The sequence below is a fragment of the Corvus kubaryi genome, unplaced genomic scaffold (genome assembly GCF_017639235.1).
Source record: "Corvus kubaryi isolate FWS band 111438036 unplaced genomic scaffold, C.kubaryi_AGA036_p1.0 37232, whole genome shotgun sequence".
Taxonomy (NCBI): domain Eukaryota; kingdom Metazoa; phylum Chordata; class Aves; order Passeriformes; family Corvidae; genus Corvus; species Corvus kubaryi.
In genome coordinates, this window is record NW_024581066.1 from 2,355,341 (window position 1) to 2,375,129 (window position 19,789).

At 43.4% G+C, this 19,789-nt stretch overlaps 1 protein-coding gene across 1 annotated transcript in view; it reads right to left on the reverse strand.

Annotated features, from left to right (window-relative positions):
* Positions 1-16,953, reverse strand: part of CMTR1 (cap methyltransferase 1) — a 28,482-nt gene extending 11,529 nt beyond the window's left edge. Inside the window, exons 1-13 of the mRNA XM_042022945.1 lie at positions 16,595-16,953; positions 14,726-14,869; positions 11,317-11,459; positions 8,876-9,034; positions 8,395-8,487; positions 7,580-7,651; positions 6,238-6,332; positions 6,061-6,133; positions 5,665-5,863; positions 3,082-3,200; positions 2,728-2,824; positions 1,407-1,539; positions 26-205 (exon numbers count right to left, since the gene is read on the reverse strand). Of these exons, the coding sequence (XP_041878879.1) occupies positions 26-205; positions 1,407-1,539; positions 2,728-2,824; positions 3,082-3,200; positions 5,665-5,863; positions 6,061-6,133; positions 6,238-6,332; positions 7,580-7,651; positions 8,395-8,487; positions 8,876-9,034; positions 11,317-11,459; positions 14,726-14,855 (1,493 nt within the window). The 5' untranslated portion in view covers positions 14,856-14,869; positions 16,595-16,953. The remainder of the gene's footprint in view (positions 1-25; positions 206-1,406; positions 1,540-2,727; positions 2,825-3,081; positions 3,201-5,664; positions 5,864-6,060; positions 6,134-6,237; positions 6,333-7,579; positions 7,652-8,394; positions 8,488-8,875; positions 9,035-11,316; positions 11,460-14,725; positions 14,870-16,594) is intronic.
* Between the last annotated feature and the right edge of the window lie 2,836 nt (positions 16,954-19,789).

Below are 19,789 nucleotides of genomic sequence, written 5' to 3' on the forward strand. Positions count from 1 at the left end.
GCCCTCATGACCCATAGTAACTCACTTTTCATTGGATTGGACGATGTAATTGTAGAAATCCTGGTTGTCTTTGATCACATTCAGTGGGACAATAAGATTCACATCCACATCAGAATTGCGCAGCTGGTTGAGTCTGATGTTCACTGTGAAGAGGTAATCCCGCACATCATCAATCCCTGACTTCAGGCCTTTGCATACCACGTACCTGCAGAGCAAGGCAGAGATATCAGGTGGGTTCAGTTCTTTCACACAGCCAACTTTTCTGCCACACTCCCATTATAAAGACAGTTTCCCAAATCACAGGAACTCTTTCCTCCTGGATATCCCTAAGAAGATGCAATCTCACCTATCACTGAGTCATCATACATCTTCTATGCTCTGCAAAGACAGGGAAATGCAACCCTATGTAAACCCCCAAGATCTCCCTCAAGTAGTAAATCAATTCTGCTAAACTTGACAGGTACAATGAAAGCACAGATAATATCACAGAATCATAGAATGGTTTGGGTTGGAAGGGATCCTAAAGATCATCCAGTTCCAATCCCCTGCCCTGGGCATGGACACTAAACCAGGTTGCTCACAAGCCCCTATCCTACCTGGCCTTGAACCTCCAGGGATGAGGCATCCACAGCTTCTCTGGGCAACCTGTTCCAGTGCCTCACCACCCTTACAGTAAAGAGCTTCATTCTAATATCTAACCTAAACCTACTCTCTTTTAGTTTGAATCCATTCCCTCTTCTCTTGTCACTATATGTCCTAGGCAAAAGTCCCTCTCCATCTTTCTTGTAGGATCCCTTCAAGTACTGGAAGGCACCAGGTAGGTCACCCCTCAGCCTTCTCTTTTCTAGGCTGAACAATCCCAATTCTCTCAGCCTTTCCTCACAGGAAATGTGCTCCATCCCTCTGATCATGTTGGTGTTCCTCCTCTGGACTATCTCCAGCAGGTCAAAGTCCTTCTTCTGCTGGGGACCCCAGAGCTGGATGCAGCACTGCAGTGGGGTCTCACCAGAGCACAGCAGAGGGGCACAATCCCCTCCCTCATCCTGCTGGCCACACTGCTTTGGATGCAGCCCAGGATACCACTGGCTTTCTGGGCTGTGAGCACACAGTGCCAGCTCATGTCCAACCTCTTATATATCCCCTGGCTTCACTGAAACCATAGTTGTTTTATGCAAAATAGGATTTGTTATATATCCAGTTCCACAGCTTCCTTCCCATAAAGGCAATTTGGCAAATACCATCTTTACCTTGTCCGTAATTCGCTAAACATCTAAAATGTTTCATCCTCCAAGACAGCTGCTAACTGAGGCAGATCACAAAGCTTCCATGAGGCTTACCCAAATCCATCTATCACTGTATTTAGAGGATGGTTTTCTTTAGTAGACCCTCATGCTCAAGCATCTCACCTCTCCGAGTTAGCAGGGCGGCTTGTCACAGGTTTAAAGATGCAAATTCTCTCAAAGCAGCAATACAGCAGATAAACAAGTCCCACACTGAATGGAGTAAATAGGTCAAAGGTTTTGCAGACAAAATGTCCTCCTGGAAAAAAAAGAGGAATTATACCAATGCCAGCAGATTATAAGGAAACAAGGAGATATCAAGCACCTCAATCCTCCTGCAGAACTAGTAACAGGGTTTTTGTGCAATTAAACAGCATCCAGAACACAGTTATGAAGTGGGCCAGCAAGGCTTCATGAAACATCTTCCCGATGTCTCTGCAGCAAAGAGAAAAGCATTCCCTTGACCAGAATCTAGTCTGTATGTAGGCTGTCTCCCAAGCAAACCTTCCAGGCCTAAACTGTGCCCTACAGCAGGGCAGCATGCTATCCCAAAGCCTCCAGGGAAGAGGAGCCCTGATATATGCAACAAGGAACCATAGACTAGAGGAGAAGACTCTTTGATTTTACCTAAAGAGAATAACTTGCCATCTAGAGAGAAAAGAGTCTGTGTTGCCCCTCTCCTTCAAACAAGATTCCCAATTTCCCCAGGCAAAAAGCAGACATTTTTACAGAAATATCATCCACCCATGTAGGAAAGACTTAAAGAAGGCTGCACCTTCTATCATATCACATTTGAGACTACTACTAAGTAGATCATTGCCTCAGGTTCTTCTAAACATAGGGCACAATAAAAAAAAAGATCATTTTGTTGCCATTTGTCTTCTATATCAGCGCCAACGGCTGACTAAACTCAGTGGAAGAGAGGAGCCATCAAAATCAAACACAGCTGCAGCAATGAGGTACAGCTAAGACAGGGTGAGGCATCATTTGTTCTGATCACACAGATGGCAGATTTAAAGGAGAAAAGCCTTCAGAAGTCAGAGGAAAGGAAGAACTGGATAAAGACTACTCTCTGTTCCAATCAGCTGGAATATTCCGGAAGCTGGTCCAGCTACTGCCATAAAACTCAGACAGACTGTCCAGTTATAACACTGCGTGACCCTACCCCAAAACAGCCACATAACCCAACAAATTAAGTGCTTTAAATTAATGCATTTTAGCTCATGCTTTTAATTAAAAGCAAAATAGGTGAATATTATCTTATTTTTCTTACCAGCTCTCTTAGCTTTGTGACAACCATTTCAGGATTTATGCATACACATCCAATTCTGTGCAACCTGGCCTCACAGCAGAGCAGACTTCAAGGCACTAATAAAAACTGTACAGCAACATTACCCAGAGCCACCCATACCTTAGTGAAGGAGGAAGATTAATGGACAAAACATACCTGTCCGGACAACGGACAGTGCTGTAAGGAACTGGCAAAGCATGAGTTGTTTGCTTAGGATTTCTTGCAGATTCTCCTGACCCTCCACTGAGAAACCCTGCAAAGCACATAGCATATGATTAGTATCTCCACACATCTGTTGGTCAAGCAAAGGATTCTGAGGAACTAAATCATGGAATCATGATCATTTCTGTTTCTTTAAGGTAAAAGAACTGACACCAGGAATTTTAATGGCAAGGCTTGCAGAATTTCACATTGTAGCTACAGACACATGTCAAATACCCTGCTGTATGCAGGCCAAGGTGTCAGTTTTGTCACATTTTTTTCATGCAGGAAGAAAAGAAATTGACCAACCCCATCAGCCATTAAGAAATGCACTCCCTTGTGATCAGTATTGTCCAAAACAAAATTCTGGAAAGCAGTAATGTTCTCTGATCGAGTGATGTCTCCGTCTCCATCAATCCCACCCTCTCCTAAAGAAAAAAAGGAGACAATCAATAGCACGTTTGCAAGTACAAACAAAAGATCAGTATGTGCAGATGATCTACAGTATTCAATCAACATTTAGTCAGAAATTACAAAGACCTTGATAGGCGAATAAGCACTAACAAAGTCCCTTGTTCACCACCAAAGATGCTATTTAATTTAGAAAAATTATTCAGATTGTGTGGTCAGGCAAAAACAAGACCATAAAATAACCATGCTCAAAGGATGCGTTGTACATTAGCCTCAGCAAAAGACAAATTAGGATGATACGACAACATAATATTCTCATCCAAGCAGGAATGGCACATAGCTCAACCTACTGAAAATGTAAGATGCAACCTCACTGCACAGCTCACCTGTTAAAAACACGTTATTACAGACAAAGGAGAATTCTTTATATTGTGCATTTGTAACCTCCTACTAAGAATTCAAATCATTCCAAAGAAAACATAATAGTCTATTTTCAAACACAATGTAATTTGGGCTTTAAAAAAGCAACACCCCCAAAAAAACTGTGAAGAAGTTTAGAAAGAGAGTAGGGACAGAGACGTAGGCTTTGTGCAAAAATACTCATACAGTTCTCCCATATGGCTCTTTTTAAAGAGAGCTACATTGCCCCCCAGCTGGTGTTTTAGAAAGCTGACATAAGGTGTATTCTAGAGCTCACCAATTCTGCCTTTAGGAAGCCTGAACTTCTGTTTGGTATTAGTCCCTGTAAATCTTCTACAACTACAGATTCTATTACCTCAACTGGAGGACTAAAAAGCAGAAGAGATCAGGATGCATGATAGTGTTTTGATAACTAAACTCCTCACCAACCATCTTGTCAGTAAGTGAAGTGACACTGGAATTTGTTACCATTCTTCACAACAGAAATATCATGGCAGGCTACTTTATTCCCATCAGTGGAAGAGAATTTGTACAAACCTCACTAGATTTTATAGCAAAACAGAAAAGGATCAAGAAAATGAATCAAAATCATTGGGCTATTAATTTCTCCAGGTATCTCCTCCTCTCCATAATACCAGATTGCAGTGAGCTATGAAGATCCAAACACTGCAACCATTAGAACAAGGTGCTTATCAGCCTTGCTGCCCTTGCCATGAACCTTCACTTTAACTAAGACCTAATCCTTAAGTGCTACTAACCATTCTCTAAGGGCTCATAGTCAGGTGTCAAGAGTGGCAGCCAACAAGAGTCAGTGGTGGAGAGGAAAAAAACCACACCAGGCACAATGGAAAAGCAAACCCTTTTCTCTACAGGACAGTCACTTTCCAGTTTCTTTCATTTTGTCTGAAATAAGCAGCAGGAATACTAGCAATCCTTGGATTTCCCCTCCTGATCCTAAAGGTAAGGCAGACAGGAGGCTCAAACATATCACCAAGATTAACAAGTTACGATGCATGAGAAGAGATGCAGCAATTGTCTGTGTACACCTGTTTAGTCTGTCTGGAAGCAAGGCAGAACATGTTAACATAATAAATATCCTTGGATTAAGCAGATATTTAGTCACAGTGATTCAGATAAAGCCTCTAGCCCCAATCTGTTTTATTTATCTTTGCTAAGAGCCCACAATCAATTATCAGAGCACAGCTAGTAAGCTCTTATATAGAAACATGCTGACAGTCAGGCAAATGAGGTTTCTATCTCTGGCCCTGCTAATAGATCTTTGGGCACATCAGGAGGCTGGAGCACCTCTCCCATGAGGATAGATTGAGAACACTGAGGCTATCTAGCCTAGAGAAAAGAAGGCTCTAGGGAGTCTAGGCACCCTCCAGTACCTAAAGCAGGCTACAGGAAAGATACGGAGGGACTTCTTATGAGGGAGTATAGTGATAGAATATTGGATAATGGCTTTAAACTGAAAGAGGGTACATTTAAAATAGACATTAGCATGAAATTCTTTACTCAGAGTGATGAGTCACTGGGACACATTGCCCAGACAAGTTGTGGATGCCCAGTCTCTGTTCATGGCCAGCTTGGATGGGGCTTTGAGCAACCTGGTCTCCTGGAAGGTGTCCCTGTTCACAGCAGGGGGGGATTAGAGCTAGATGATTTTTAAGGTCCCTTCCAACCCACACAATTCTATGATTCTATGACAAGTCATCTCATTCACTGTGTTTCAGGCTGAGATCAGTGATGTGAGAAAACCATTGCCAAGCAATCTTAAAACACTCTATAATGTTCAGATAAGCAAAGTACTCAAGTATCAACTACTACAATGAAACACATTCCCAGGCCAGACTGGTAGTAAGTGGAGAAAAATGACTTGATATGCAAGCTCACCAATCTCAACCCGTTTCTCCAATGACAGCCCCCTTCTACCTTGCAAAATGGTTCCCTAGGCTTCTCCTAGATCCCCCTGCTGGTATCAATACCAGCCCTGCCACTAATACAGAGGCTGCAGCATAAGCAAAAATATCAGGTAACACTCATGGGTGCACGACATACCATAATAAGGCTCAAAGAGCTCACTGGAAGCAGAATAGAAGTCCTCCAGTTTAAAATCATTTGGTCCTTTCAAGGTCATGCCAAATCCTTTTGCATGCCACTTCCGCCTCCACAAGACATATTCAGAGAAGCCTCCAGGACCAGCACACACATCAGCAAAGTAGAGCAGCTCTGCATCATACTCCTTTATCAAAGGCACCTGCAAAAGGAAACTGAGGAAACTCTACTGACCCGTAACAGCTCCCATCAGTCAAACCACATACACCATAAACTACACTGCTCAGAGGAGTCTTTCAACTAGCTGTTTTCCCAGCTAGCATCCTAAGGATTCTCCTTTCTTCCCACCTTTCACATTCTCTGAGAAAGCACTGCTCTTTGAAAGTTAGAGGCACTCACCCCTTGGTAGTCCTTAGGGTTTGTAAACATGTAGTCAAAGACATGGTCCATATTTGCCATCTTCATCGCAGCCCTGTGAACACATAAACAGGGCCTTGTTAAGTTTCATCCTTGGCTCCCACAGCTGAAAATGAACATAAATGAGAAAAGGACTACACTACCAGACATTCTACAAACCTGTTCAGAAAGAAAGCTCCACGGATCATCTCATAGGGGTTAGACCTTGTTCGGGCTCGACGCATTTCTTCTCCATCCAGCTCATCAAATACACTCTGCACAAACAGAAACAAAGCTCAGCTGGACATGGCACAGGCTGGAGGGATAGGCAGGCATCAGCATTTCCCATCTTCTTGCTTCTCTCTCCTTAGACAGCAAACTCCAAGATTTGGTTCACTGATACAAAATGTTTTCCTGTCTCATAATGATATTTGCTCTTCTTCTAAGCCACCTCAGCTCTTAAGCAAATTTAATAACACTGACAAATTCTGTACTGATAGCTCCAGAGCCTGATAATCTGGTTAGCCACCTCAAAAGCAGTCCCAGCCTAACGTATTTCTTTCACATATATACACACACACTCTACTGCAATATACAAGGGCATGATAAAATCTAGGAGGGAAGACTGAACAGACAAGAAAAGAAGGGGAGCTCATTTCCTTAGCTTATTCAAGCCTTCAGCCTTTCAGTCAGACTAAGGGCGGGTGACTGTTTTCAATCATCTCTGTGCTGGTTTTGGCTGGGGTAGAGTTAATTTGTTTCATAGTAGCTAGCATTGAGATACATTTTGGATTTGTGATGGAAACAGTGTTGATAACATAGAGATGTTTTTGTTATTTCTGAGCAGCGTATGAACAGTATTACGGCCTTTTCTGCTTCTCATACCAGCCTGCCAGCAAGTAGGCTGGGAGTGCACTCTTGTGGAGCTTGGAGGGGACACAGCTGGGACAGGTGACTCCAACTATCCAAACAGATATTCCAAACCATATCCCATCATGCTCAGTATATAAATCTGGGGGAGGAAGGAGGAAGCCGAGGACATTAAGAGTTATGGCTTTTGTCTTCCCAAGTAACCCTTGTACATGATGGAGTCCTGCTCTCCTGGAGATAGATGGCTGAACACCTGCTTGCCCACGGGAAATAGTGAATTAATTTCTTGTTTTGCTTTCCTTCCATTGAGTGGCTTTTGCTTTACTTATTGTCTTTATCTCAGCCTACAACTTTTCTTCACTTTTACCCTTCCCATGCTCTCCCCAGTCCTGCTGGTGGGTGAGTGAGCAAGCAGCTGCAGGGGGCTTAGTTGCCAGCTGGAGTTAAACCAAGACAATCCTTTAGAAGGCTGAGGTTCAAAAAAGGTTGCTGAACAGATAGTAAAAAACAGGATGCTCAGTCATCCCAGTGACATGGAGGTGACAGAGGACATTCTGAACTCTTGTCAATTACCTAACTACTCAATCCTTTTCAATTATTTATTTCACTTGCTTCTCCAAAATTTCAGTTCCTCTCTAAAAAGGGGGCCCACCTTGCACTGCAGGACACTGCGTAAAAGCTCTTCATTACAGAACTCTGTTTCATCTTCAATCATCAACTTCCTCTGCAACAGGACAAGAACACAGCAATTAGCAAACATGATATTGTCATTTCAGGATGCAGCATGTACCAATAATGGATGAAGGCTGTCAATCACATACTAGGCTGTATCAGCAAAAGCGTGGCAATTAGGCTGAGGAATTATTCTCCCCTGTTAGGCATCTTGAGACCACATATGAAATGCTGCATCCAGTTTAGCACTCCCCAGTACAAGAACAGACATACCGGAACAAAAGCATCAAAAGGGCCACTAAAATGACGAGGGTGAAAAAGCACCTGGTGTGTAAGAAAAAGCTGAGAACAGTTTGTTCAGAATGCAGAAAGGGAGATCCTATTGCTGTACCTAACAATGGGACAAGTTCTTAACAACAGGAGACAGAAAGGATTGACCTAGGCTCCTAAAATGTTCAGCGTCGTGACAAGAAACAACGGACAAAAGCCACATAAGAAATGCCAGTTAGCCATATGGAAATTTTCTTTTGTTAAATGGGTCGTCAAACACTGACCAGATGCCCAAACAGGCTGTTAAGTTTCCATCCTTGAAAATACTCAAAATACGACTAAACGAGGCCTTGAGCAACCTGAGCAGATGTAGTTGGACCTGCTTTAAGCAGGAAGCCGAACTAGCAGCCTCAAGAGGTTGTTTGCAGTCTAGGCTATTCTACAACTATTTGACATGGCAACTGATCCAGGCTGAGTACTCCTGCTTTGTCTTAGGCTGGTAAGTAACGAGATATAAAAAATTACCTTCCCCACAGTCATCCACTCCTTCAGCTCCTCGGCATCTGGGATCTCTGTGGTACACTCAGGGCACCAGTCTACCTTCTCATAGGCACTAGGCTGCAAACACAAGTCATGGGAAGAGCCAAAGATGTTTTTACTAGAAAAACACAAAAACAAATTGCTCCCCAAAAGCTTGCCTCCCAATGCTAGCATAAGGGGTTATGCCATGACTTTAGGGTCAACCATACAGTTTTTTCCTCCTGGACTAAAACATGTCGTTCTTTATTTTCAAAATTAAAACGGACTTCAAACGCCACCTCACCACTTTCCCCTTTATTAGAGTCTGATAATCAAGGCAAAACAGAAGTCTAGTACTCAAAGTACAGTTTAGAGACACTGGAAAAGAGACAGTTGCCAAAAAATTCGATGCTTGTTTTACACATTCTTTCTCCAGCTTTTGCTGAACACAACAAGAGAAACGGGACTTAAAACAGGAAGTACTTACCTCTGGTTCATCCTGCCAATCAATATTGAGCTCCCCATCAAATCCTTTGAGGGTCAGGCCAAAGCCTCTCCTTCCCTTCTGATTGGATGCCTCAACAATATCTTTCCTGCCTTGGCCGTATTTTCCCAGACCTTCTCCTTCCCGGAAGCCCATCTTGGCCTATAAAGGGAGCAAAGGGAGCACACTGAGGCAAGTGAACTTGAGGTTTTGTAGTACTGCTAAGGTCAAAGACTAGTGGGGAAAATGGCACATCACCCTGAAGTGACTTGAAGGCACTGAGCATTTTTAATCTCAATTATAGCTTTCAGGACTTTTGAGTGAGTTCACTTCACTGAGGCAAGACACAAAAAAACTAGATCTGAAGAATGATTTTTGAGATGACAGCAAATTCCAAAAGGTTCAGTAATGCGGGAACAGCCTGCTCAGAGGGAAAAAAGTACTGAGGAGCCTGGAGCCATTCATCACAGGGTTCAGTAAGCATGGATGGTTCATAAAAAAAAGATGCTGGTACAGGAAAATATTCACGTTGTGATGATATTCTTTGTTGTCAACATGCATTCACACACATTTCAAGTATCAGTTAAAACTTCATGTAAAACTCAGAGGAGGAATGCAGGACACACTGCTCCTGAAACACATACACATCTCTTAAGGTTAAAAGAACTATGTTCATTAATTGCTAGTTTTTCAGGCTTTTCTCTTAGTGAATTTTAGCAATAAGAGAACAATAACAAAAAGCAGGGATGCAGTCAATTTCACATATGCACAAGACAGTAAGGAAGTAGAAGACTTAATGAGTGTTTCACTTTGAATGTTATCCATATACTCCTTCCTGTGAGAAACAAAAAAAAAATCACTTGTTACCAATCTGTACGAGGAACACCACAAGAATATCTGACAGGTTTTAAACAAAGGTACATGGTGTTTTCCCATTGCCTTTGCTCTGAATCAGACCTTGAAGTATGTACACCAGATGTCACAGCCACCGAATCTGTTTTACACCAGTTTTCTAAGGACAGAATTTTGAAAATCTAGTAATTAAGGACCATTTTCCTTTTACTTACCAAATGCTGCCAAATCTTTAACCAAATCAACTTTAAACACAAATTTATGAGGGCTTATTAAAAAAAGCCTCATAGATTCAGTAGTAAAGCACCTGTATTGGAGCAACTGAAAACACATTTCCTAACAGGCTCAGGAGAAGTCTCCAAGGACAGACAGTCTTACTCTAGAATCAGCAAACTGCTGCCCAGTGCCAAAAATGCACATGGACAGATTCTGAATGATCAGCAACAAGATTTAACTACAGAGAGGCACAATCAGCAACTCTCAGCCTCTGGATTCCACTGAATTTTGAATTCAGCAAGAAAGTTCTTTTTTCATGTAGAGCTATGATCCTGCTCAGCAGCAGCACTGCAACTCCTTGAGAAGCAGTTCCCACTCCCTGTTTCCACTCCTAGCAGCAGCTATCACTTCCCAGCAGAACACTGCACTTCTAACTTGGCAAAGGCAGGTACAAGCTGGTCTACCACCATGGAAAGATAACCAACTCAAGCTCCTGTGAGTACAGCACCAGCACAGAACAAAGCAGGACCCACATTCAGGCCCTCAGTGAGTCCCAAATTACAGCTATACATCTCATCTTCTCTGCTGCCCTTGGAAATAACGTTTTTGTTTCTCTGTTCTTTCATGATTATGAGATACTCACGATACTACAGAGACAAAGTTTGCATCAGGAAACAAGCATGCATCAAAAGAGACTCAACTTCTCTACAGGCTGCTATTGCCTTAAATTCAGGAACAAGTTGCCAAATTTGGGACTACCATGAAACTGCCAACCATTTTCTCAGAACTTTTTAAAAGCACTTTCTTGCCCATGCTAATATTGTGCAGTCAAGGGGTGGCTGATCACTTTCAAAGTTTAGTTGTCACAGCCACTATCCTTCACAACTCCCTGCCTTTCTAAGAAATTTCCAGCCCTACATAAGGCAGAGTGGTATGACTTGAAAGGGAAAGAAATACCTTAATAACTAAGGCAATAATTCCACAAAAGCATACCAGCCAGCCTCCAAGACCAAACAAATTAAGGGCAATCACGTAATTTGCTATGGCCTTTCTTACAAAGCATTTGTTAAGTCAAGCATTGCAAAAATAACACAATAGGACATTTTTTTTCATGCTCAGTAAGCTGACTTACCCAGAGATCCTTTCCTTCTTATTCACCTCCCTGCTCCTAGACCTTGAACTCAACTTTTTTTTTAACAGATCCACTTAAACCAAGATCTCTCAGCCCTCCCGATTGCTGCTAGTATACAGCTCAAAGATGCAGAGAACCTTGCTACGAAGAGGATCAGAATCAAAGCATTTTTTATAACAAACTGGTCTTTTCACTTTGCTCTCATCAGTTCTAAATAGTTTGGTCCAAAACTATTTTGACCTACCATAAGCTTTTGGGAGACACTGTTATACATTGAGTAGCGAGATGAAGTTCCCTCCACAAGAGAGTCTTGTTTGAACTCATTTCTGAAGACTGGTCTTTTTTCATCGCTCTCACTGTCAGACCCACTGGTGCTACTGGAGGACTCTGAAAACAAACAAAAAAGTGAGAATGAAAATAAAAATAAAATGGAAGAAAGACATCTCAGTAACCACATTAGAATACAGTGTGACTCATTAAACCCTCCGAACACACACATAGAGGACACTTCAGTATCTCAAATGTGCTACGGGAAGCCTGCAGGTGTAATATAAAACACCCTGTGCAACCAACACTTGGTTATCTTCCCTGTTGCCTCAGGGACACACACAACCTCTCTGACCCCATGGATTCCAAGCCCCACAAAGGACTGGGCAAACCCCATCACACCAGCAGAGCAGCCACAGCATGACCACAACAGTACTGTGGTGTGCCTGACCTTTGTAATGATCCTGAGGAACTGAGAAGGTCCACAGGGATTCTCTCCTGAGAATAGTGACAATCACACCTTGATGAAACATACTGAATTTCTCTCCACATCCTACCTAACTACAAGTGTAAATCCATCCCTAACTTAACCAAAAACCCACATCAAGTACACAGGCATCTACCAAATGGCCAACACTGCAGAAAGAAAAGTTAAACTTATTATACTTCAATTTGACCCCCACTATCTAGTTAAATAGCAAGGATCCCCAAGTTCACTACAGCAAGCGAGGGAGTTTTTCACATCTAGAGCTTACTGATACGTACAAACTCAAGTGAAAGCTAAGGTCAGAAGACACCAATCTCTTTTAAAATACCTTGAAAGAGGTTTGAGGAAGAACTTAATCAAGTCAACGGGTCAGTCAAGGTAATAAGTATCAACATACATAGCAGGCACTCAAAATAAACCTTTCTCACCAGAAACTGATGCATCAGAACCTTCATGGGCACCAAACAATGAAGCTCTGTCTGTGCCCAGCTCCCCCTTGGAATGTAGTTGGTAAGAACCTAGGCCTGTATGAGCTGTATAGTCCTCACTGCTGCACTCCAGCTGTGAGATGCCCAAACCTACTCGCTCCAGGCAGGATGTAACTGGGATCTGGGCAGGAATCATGGTAGTCTCATTTGTCTCAGCCTGCTCTGTACCAGCTGGGTGCCAAGGGGAGCCCTACAAAATCCAATGAGTCCTTCTGTTTTTCCTGGGGTAATATCACTATGAGGATGAAGCAGTGGCACAAGTTTCTTACTACAGCTAATTTATACAGACTGCAGGAGCAGCAATCCACAGCAAGCACAGCCATGCTCTGTGTTGGCCCTCTGCCTCTTGAACTCCCTTGTTTGCCAAGTGCTAGAAATCACTTTGTGCTGCTTTGTACAACTAGGGGAAGTTGAACTACAAAAGTTGCCCTGAGATAACACAAAAGATAGTTAGCAGAGTTGATTTTTTCCTGCTTATCACTTAAGAAGGGATAATTTAGCTCCACAGAAGTGTTAAAAAAACACGAAAGATATTTCAATACTTAAAAGGAACGATTGAACTTTTCTTACATTTGTCTAAATTAAGAAAAAACAGACTATTTATCTCTCAACTCACAGATCTCTGTATTTTCCTGTTCTGGAAAACTGAGCATCAGTGAAGTAACAGGAAACAACTGAAAAATTAGCAAAAAAAGGCCATTACAAGAAAGTGAAGTAAAAATGAAAGACACCACAGTGAAATATGCAACTGTAGTTAAAACCTTTTCAACGTGTCCTCAGTGCTTGTTGCTGAGCAATCAGACTTTAAGATTCAGGACTTGTGTCCCCACATAACTACTACACTTGAGTTTTACAGTATCAACCTTTGAGGCTTCCAGCTCCAGACAAGGAAGGCTATGATTCAACTTGTGTTTGCAACATTCTATACCCATCTTGATTTTCAAACATCTGTCCCACAAAATCTATTTCTGTTTCTTTCACAGTTTTTAGCTAAGAACACACTCACAAAGGATTTTTGCTTTAGGGTCAGCTACTGCTTTCTGCTTCTTCAGTTAACTTTGCTACCTGCCTTTGAGCTGTGTCTTATTTTCTAGAGACTCATATAGTGCCTTAAACCCAATACCCACTACATAAGTTTCACGGGAGTCCCTTCACAACTCTTCTTGTTTTTAAGACTTGCTAAGCCATGCTCAGCTGACATTAGATCTCAAATCACTTTTTCCCCGACCTCCCCTCTTTCATTAGAAACCACAGCGGGTGTAATAGACTACTAAACAATTAACTCTACCCAAAATGTTGTCCTTGAACTGTATCAACTTGGTTTTTAATCACTACAGCTTAAAGCCTATTTTGAAACATTTATGAACTGAATAATCAAAAGGTTGGGTGGGGAATGAAAAAAACATTTGTTTGATTTTTTTAGTCCAGACCTGAGTGCACAGAGCATTCCCTACCCGAGCTCTCACATTCTGCACCTCTGACCTCCTCACTCACCTTGGGCCTTGCCAGACAGGTACCCACACACACCCTGCAACTACAGCTACTCCCAACCCACTCATCTTCCACACACAACCCCTTCCATTTTCACAAGGGAAGGCTTCTTTATGTGTTCAGGCTCTTGAACACTTCATGACCGTGGGAAATCCTAAGACTCTGATGTAGCAGGCATGACAGTAAGGCAACCTGAAGTACCATCTTGGGAGAGTTTCAAGTGTCCCACAACAGCAATACCAATTACGTAGGGCACGTGCCTCAACTGTTGTATATCCCAATTCCAGGTGAGAAAGCATACTCCAAGAAAAAGCAGGCAATTAGTTAACTCTGATTTTCCTTCTGAAACAAAACACCTGTGAGCTCTCTCAACTCTGTTCTCCCATGGAAAAATCACACGGAGCCAGCATAAGAGATGGGTCCTACAAAGTTGAAGCCCCAACCAACCAGCCCCTCTGTATTCATCTCAATTTCTCCCATCTGCAGAAATTAGATAAGACTACTGATTTCTTTCTTCCTCTTTAAACAAAATTATGATTATGATGCTTCTTTATGGCATAACACCCACAGTGCCTCAGTACCGAGTTTCCAAACCAGAAATAACTGCTGAAACTGAAAAGACCAATATGACAAGAATGTTTAGAGCTTTGGATCATGCACATGTCATCTGCCTCAAATTCAATTTTCTACATCTGAATTCATACAATTCCCAAACAAAAAAGTTTACATAAGATTTTAAAAAAGCCTAAAAGAATTCACACCAATCCAAGGTTGTGAAAAGAAATAATGTAGCTTTTTTCCTAATGAGAGAGTATGCCCCTGAAGTTCAAGCTGTTAATTAGCACTTAGGAGATGTAGGTTCAGTTCCTGGTTATTATTTACATCCCCTGCAGCAGCACATACCAGATCTCCAACCTTACCTTGAGTAGTATGATTACTATATTGATTTTCATCATCTGAAGTAGAACTGAGGGTTAATCCCAAATCTTCCATCCTCTTCTTCTGCTTATTTTGGGGGCTGCTAAATTCGGGTTCTGTCCTTCTCTTCATGTTTTCCTGAAATGCTAAAAGAAGAAGATCACACTTGGCAAACATTACGCAAATTAACTTTCTGTAAGGCACGGCAGCATGGCGGCATAGATCATGTTATGCTGTTCAGTATTAGGCTTCTCAACTTAAAAATATTAGCTTCTTTTGAACCTGCCTTTTTAAACATCTAATTAATTAAACAGGAAACTGATATGGAAGTTTCCCTGTAACTGATGAATTTCAAATCACTTCTACAATCTACTTATCCCCCAAATGCAAGTAGATGAAGTCAACCCAGACACAGACACTTAGATAACTGAAATATATGGCAGTTCACTACTACTACTGAATCAAAGATTCATTTTATCCAAACACAGTGAAAAAATGTAAGATTAATCTAATGGAGAATATGCAAGGTGGAACAAATTTCTCATGAGACTCCAAACAACTCTGACCTCACCTCTGCAATAATTAATAAAGGAGCTTTTCTACATTACTTGTATAACAGAACTTCATTAAATATGTGTGCTCAAGTTGTGTGTGTTGGTTGTGTTTTTCACCAAGAATCACTAGCAATATATCCAGCTTCTGGATGTGGCTGATAAACTTGGCATAAACCCAGAGAAAGGTCTAATTCTTAAGACAGAGTTAACAGAAGCCAGCTTGGAAGACTTGCAGAAGACAAGAAGCAAGGAAAGGGAAAGCAAGTAAAAACTTAAAGGCAAAAATGCTTAGCACACCAACTAAAACCTCCCTGCTATTGAAAAGAAAAAAAAAAAAAAACAAAAGAAACTGAACCTCCATTAGTGTTTATTATTCTACATAAGATTGTTGGGCTACAAAAGATACCCCACGTCACCAATTCAAACCTTCAGTTATCAAACGTATTTCCACAAACACATACAAGGCACCTTAAGGCCAAATCCTTTTTTTATCCCCACAACTCTGACTGCAGAATGATCCCACAACCTCACTGCTCTGTGGCTAAGAAATCTTTTCACTTCCACCAGAAGTTCTGTTGCAGACAACTCACCTTTATCTGCTCTTGCCTCAGTTAAAGGTTTTGGTTTTTTCCCCTTGTTTATCTCTAACAAACCAGCCACTTTATATTTCTTCTGAGATAGCCAAATGAGAGACCAACACACTTTCAGCTCACCCCTGCCAGCTCCCTGTCGAGACCACCACCCTCCGAACCTCACTAAGGGTCCCTCAGCACACCTGCCTTCCCGACAGATTTCAAGCCATGCAAAATTAGGAGCAAGTTAGGGACACCCAGTCTCTCAGGAGCCTCGCAGCTGCGAGGGAAAGCCCCTCCACATCCCCAGCCATGCCCCACAGCCCCCTTGCACCGCACCACCGGCCTCTCACTGAATCATTTAGGTTGGAAAAGACCTCTAAGGTCATCGAATCCAACACACGACTGAACACCACCATGGGAACTAGACCATGGCACTGAGTGCCACGTCCAGTCTTTTCCTGAACACCTGCAGGGATGGTGACTCCGCCACTTCCCTGGGCTGTCCATTCCAATGTCTAATCACCCCTCCTGTGGAGAAATTCTTCCTCATTTTCAACCTGAACCTCCCCTGGCGAAGCTTGAGGCTGTGTCCTCTTGTCCTGGTTGCCTGGGAAGAGGCCGATCCCCACCTGGCTACAGCCTCCTTTCAGGTGGTTGCAGAGAGCGATTCGGTCTCCCCTGAGCCTCATCTCCTCCAGGCTAAACACCCCCAGCTCCCTCAGCCAATCCCCACAGTACTTACCCTCCGGACCCTTCACCAGCTTCGCTGCCCTTCTCCGGCCTCTTAACCCCGTCACACCGCCCGCCGCGCAGCCCCCGGTCCCAAAGGCCAAGCCGAGATCCCCCCGCAGGCGGAGGGCGTGCGGCGGGGAGACCGCGGGAGCCGCCGGCGGCCGCGCTCCGCGCTGACCCGCACACGCCCGGGGTCGGCGGACAGCGCCGCGCTAGAGCGGGCGGCGTTCACGGCGAAAGCGGGGCAGGCGGGTGGCCGCGGCCGGCTCCGAAGGGCTCCGGCTCCGAAGGGCTCCGGCTCCGAAGGGCTCCGGCTCCCAGGGTGCGGCGAGCAGAGGGCGCGAGGCCACCGCCGCCGCTTTCGTTTCCCCGCTCGGACGCGGCGTCGTCACCGCCCCCGCCCCGCCCCTCGCGCGGGGCCTCCCCGGCCGCCGGCGCGCGGCGGTGACGCACCGCCCGCGCGCGCCCCGCCGGGGCCGTTCCCACAGGCGGGCGGCGGGCAGCCCCGGCCGGGCTGAAAACACCGAAATTCTGTGTAAAGCGCTACGCAGAGTTAATAATTTGTAAATATATGGATATAAAAATGTTTATCGATCGTGTATCGTAGCGGAAGGTGGGAGTGTCTAGGCTGGAGAGGAGAAGGCTCAGGGGTGACCTTATTGCTCTCTACAACTCTCTGAAAGGAGGCTGCAGCCAGGTGGGGATCGGCCTCTTCTCCCAGGCAGCCAGCGACAGGACAAGAGGACACAGCCTCAGGCTGCCCCAGGACAGGTTCCGGTTGGACACCAGGAGGAATCACTCTACAGAAAGGGTGAACAGACACTGGGATGTGCCACCCGGGGAGGCGGTGGAGTCACCGGCCCTGGAGGTGTTCAAGGAAGGACTGGACGTGGCACTCAGTGCCATGGTCTAGTTCCCATGGTGGTGTTCAGTCGTGGGTTGGACTCGGTGACTTCAGAGGTCTTTTCCAACCTGATCCTAGGAGCCGTCTTGTACTTTGCATTAAGCTTGAAACATGGGGACATACATCTCAGCACACAGGACTGAATGCTTAGTCTCACAAAACCTAAGCAAACACGGTAGTATCAAGAAACAGGAGGATCCTACTTGGGAAGCGTAGCTCACGGTTATCTAGTTGCTGTAAACTATGTGTCTAAATAGGTCAAGTTATGTCAGGACAGGAGGATGAGGAGGAAGTAAAACATTGACTAGTCAGAGCATACCATTGGAAAAGAAAACCCACACTTCACTTGGGGGAAGAGGCACACAGCTGGATTATTAAATTGCCTGTTACATGTTCTGCAGAGTTAAATTTGACAGTTGTTGCTAAGGCTCTGTAGCAGGATGCTTGCCTGGAATGGGAAAAACAACTCAATGACTACTGGAAAAGCTATCCGTGGTAAGAAGGGGATCATCATGCTGCTTTTGGTGTTCAATAATGCTGAAACCAGTCTGTCTCATCAGTCCTGAAGTTAAGTATCCTGATAGTGAGATGAAGATGTGGTAGCCCTGGTAAAATACCCAGATAAAGGAACAAACAAGTGATACTATTGATAGTTTATCTAAAGTTGCTGAGCTGACACAGCTGGCCTGCAGACATATGATTGACAATCAATAACTTCATACTATAAAAGCCCAGTCCCAAATTTTAAGGGCAGGGTCTTCTAACATACCCCTTCTTGGAGAGTATGTGTGGAGATTTCTCCCTGGGGATGCTGCTCAAGGTTGCTCCCACGTCTAAGCAAAAGAGATTAGTCCACATTCCTATGGGTGAGTAACATCATCTCTACTTAATTGGTTTTTTCCTAGCTTTAATACAATTGCTTTAAAACAGTTGCTTCAATATTGCATCATAGTACACTGTTACAGCTGTTCTACCTCCCTATACTGTGTAGTAAATAATTCTGATTAAGATCTTTTGGTCCAATCATTATCCTAATAAATCATATATATTTATATATCTGGTTTGCCATCCTTAAATCCTCCAGGACAAAGTTGTATAAAGGTTCATTTACACCTATATAATCCTTTACACATAAACCACTGACAGTCTGGGGCTAAGACTGGATCCAGGCTCCTCTCTGAGAAGGATTTTAGAAAGCAAGGAGGCCCTGTCTGCACCTCATGACTCAATGGGAGGGCTTCTTCAATAAACTTTGTCTGAAGCTCCCACTCTACCTGTGACAGGCAAATTTTTCTTGCGCGAGATTGTCAGATTGGTCTCGGACTCCACAGATCTGCATGAGTTAAACATCCCTCTGTGATGGTTCCATTTCACTAGCACCCCTTCCCAACTCTTCCACTGATGATGACAGTGTATTGCTCTTAAAGTGTTTGATTATCACGCTACCTGACAGCTGTCTTCAAGGCAAAACAGCAAGTCTTGAACCTGCCGTGCATCATCTGTGACTAGCTCAGCTGTAACCTGACATCTGGAAGTGCTTGATGCCATCCCAAGACAGGTAACAGTTCAGGGCATGACATCTCCAAGGGCACATCCAAGTACAACCAAGTAGAAGAAAGGATCCAGAGCTTAGAGCAAAGGAGAGCACACTGCTAGATACACAGGTCTGCTTTTGTCAGTGAAAAGCTTTTGTAAGTGAACAATATTAATACTTAACCTCCCTCTGTGGACGTGTACACACTGTGCACCTACCAGTAAGAGTGAAAATAATTTGGTATACACCACTTACATTCTTTGTGTTCTAGTGAAAAGAGGACAAACTCTTTTCAAACTGAAGATTACCACTCTGTTACCGAGGGAAGCATTATTCTTCTCTGCAATATGCAGAGAACATAATAAAATAAATATGTATTTTGCAAAATGAAATGAGAAGAAAAGCACAGCAATATGGAAGAGTTACAGAGTAGAAGAATTTGCAGTCCTATGGAACCAGAGTATTTTCCTTCTACTCCTCTTCATCGGGAATACCTGTTCCACATCAGCCTATTTCATGAGCATTTTGAGGAATGCTCTTCTCTTGCACATTCTAGAAAGCATCTATTCATAAAAGAAACTTCCAAGAGCACATACAGAAAGTGAACATTAAAAGAGAAAGAAGAATACACAAGATGTAGTGTGTCCTTCACAAAAGAAACCTTACACTAAAGTTTTAAGCAAGTTGCCTGGCCCACAGATCAGGCCTCCCCTGTTTAAATCCTACTGACCGAATTTGTCAGAATGCACTACTTCCTTAGGACAGCA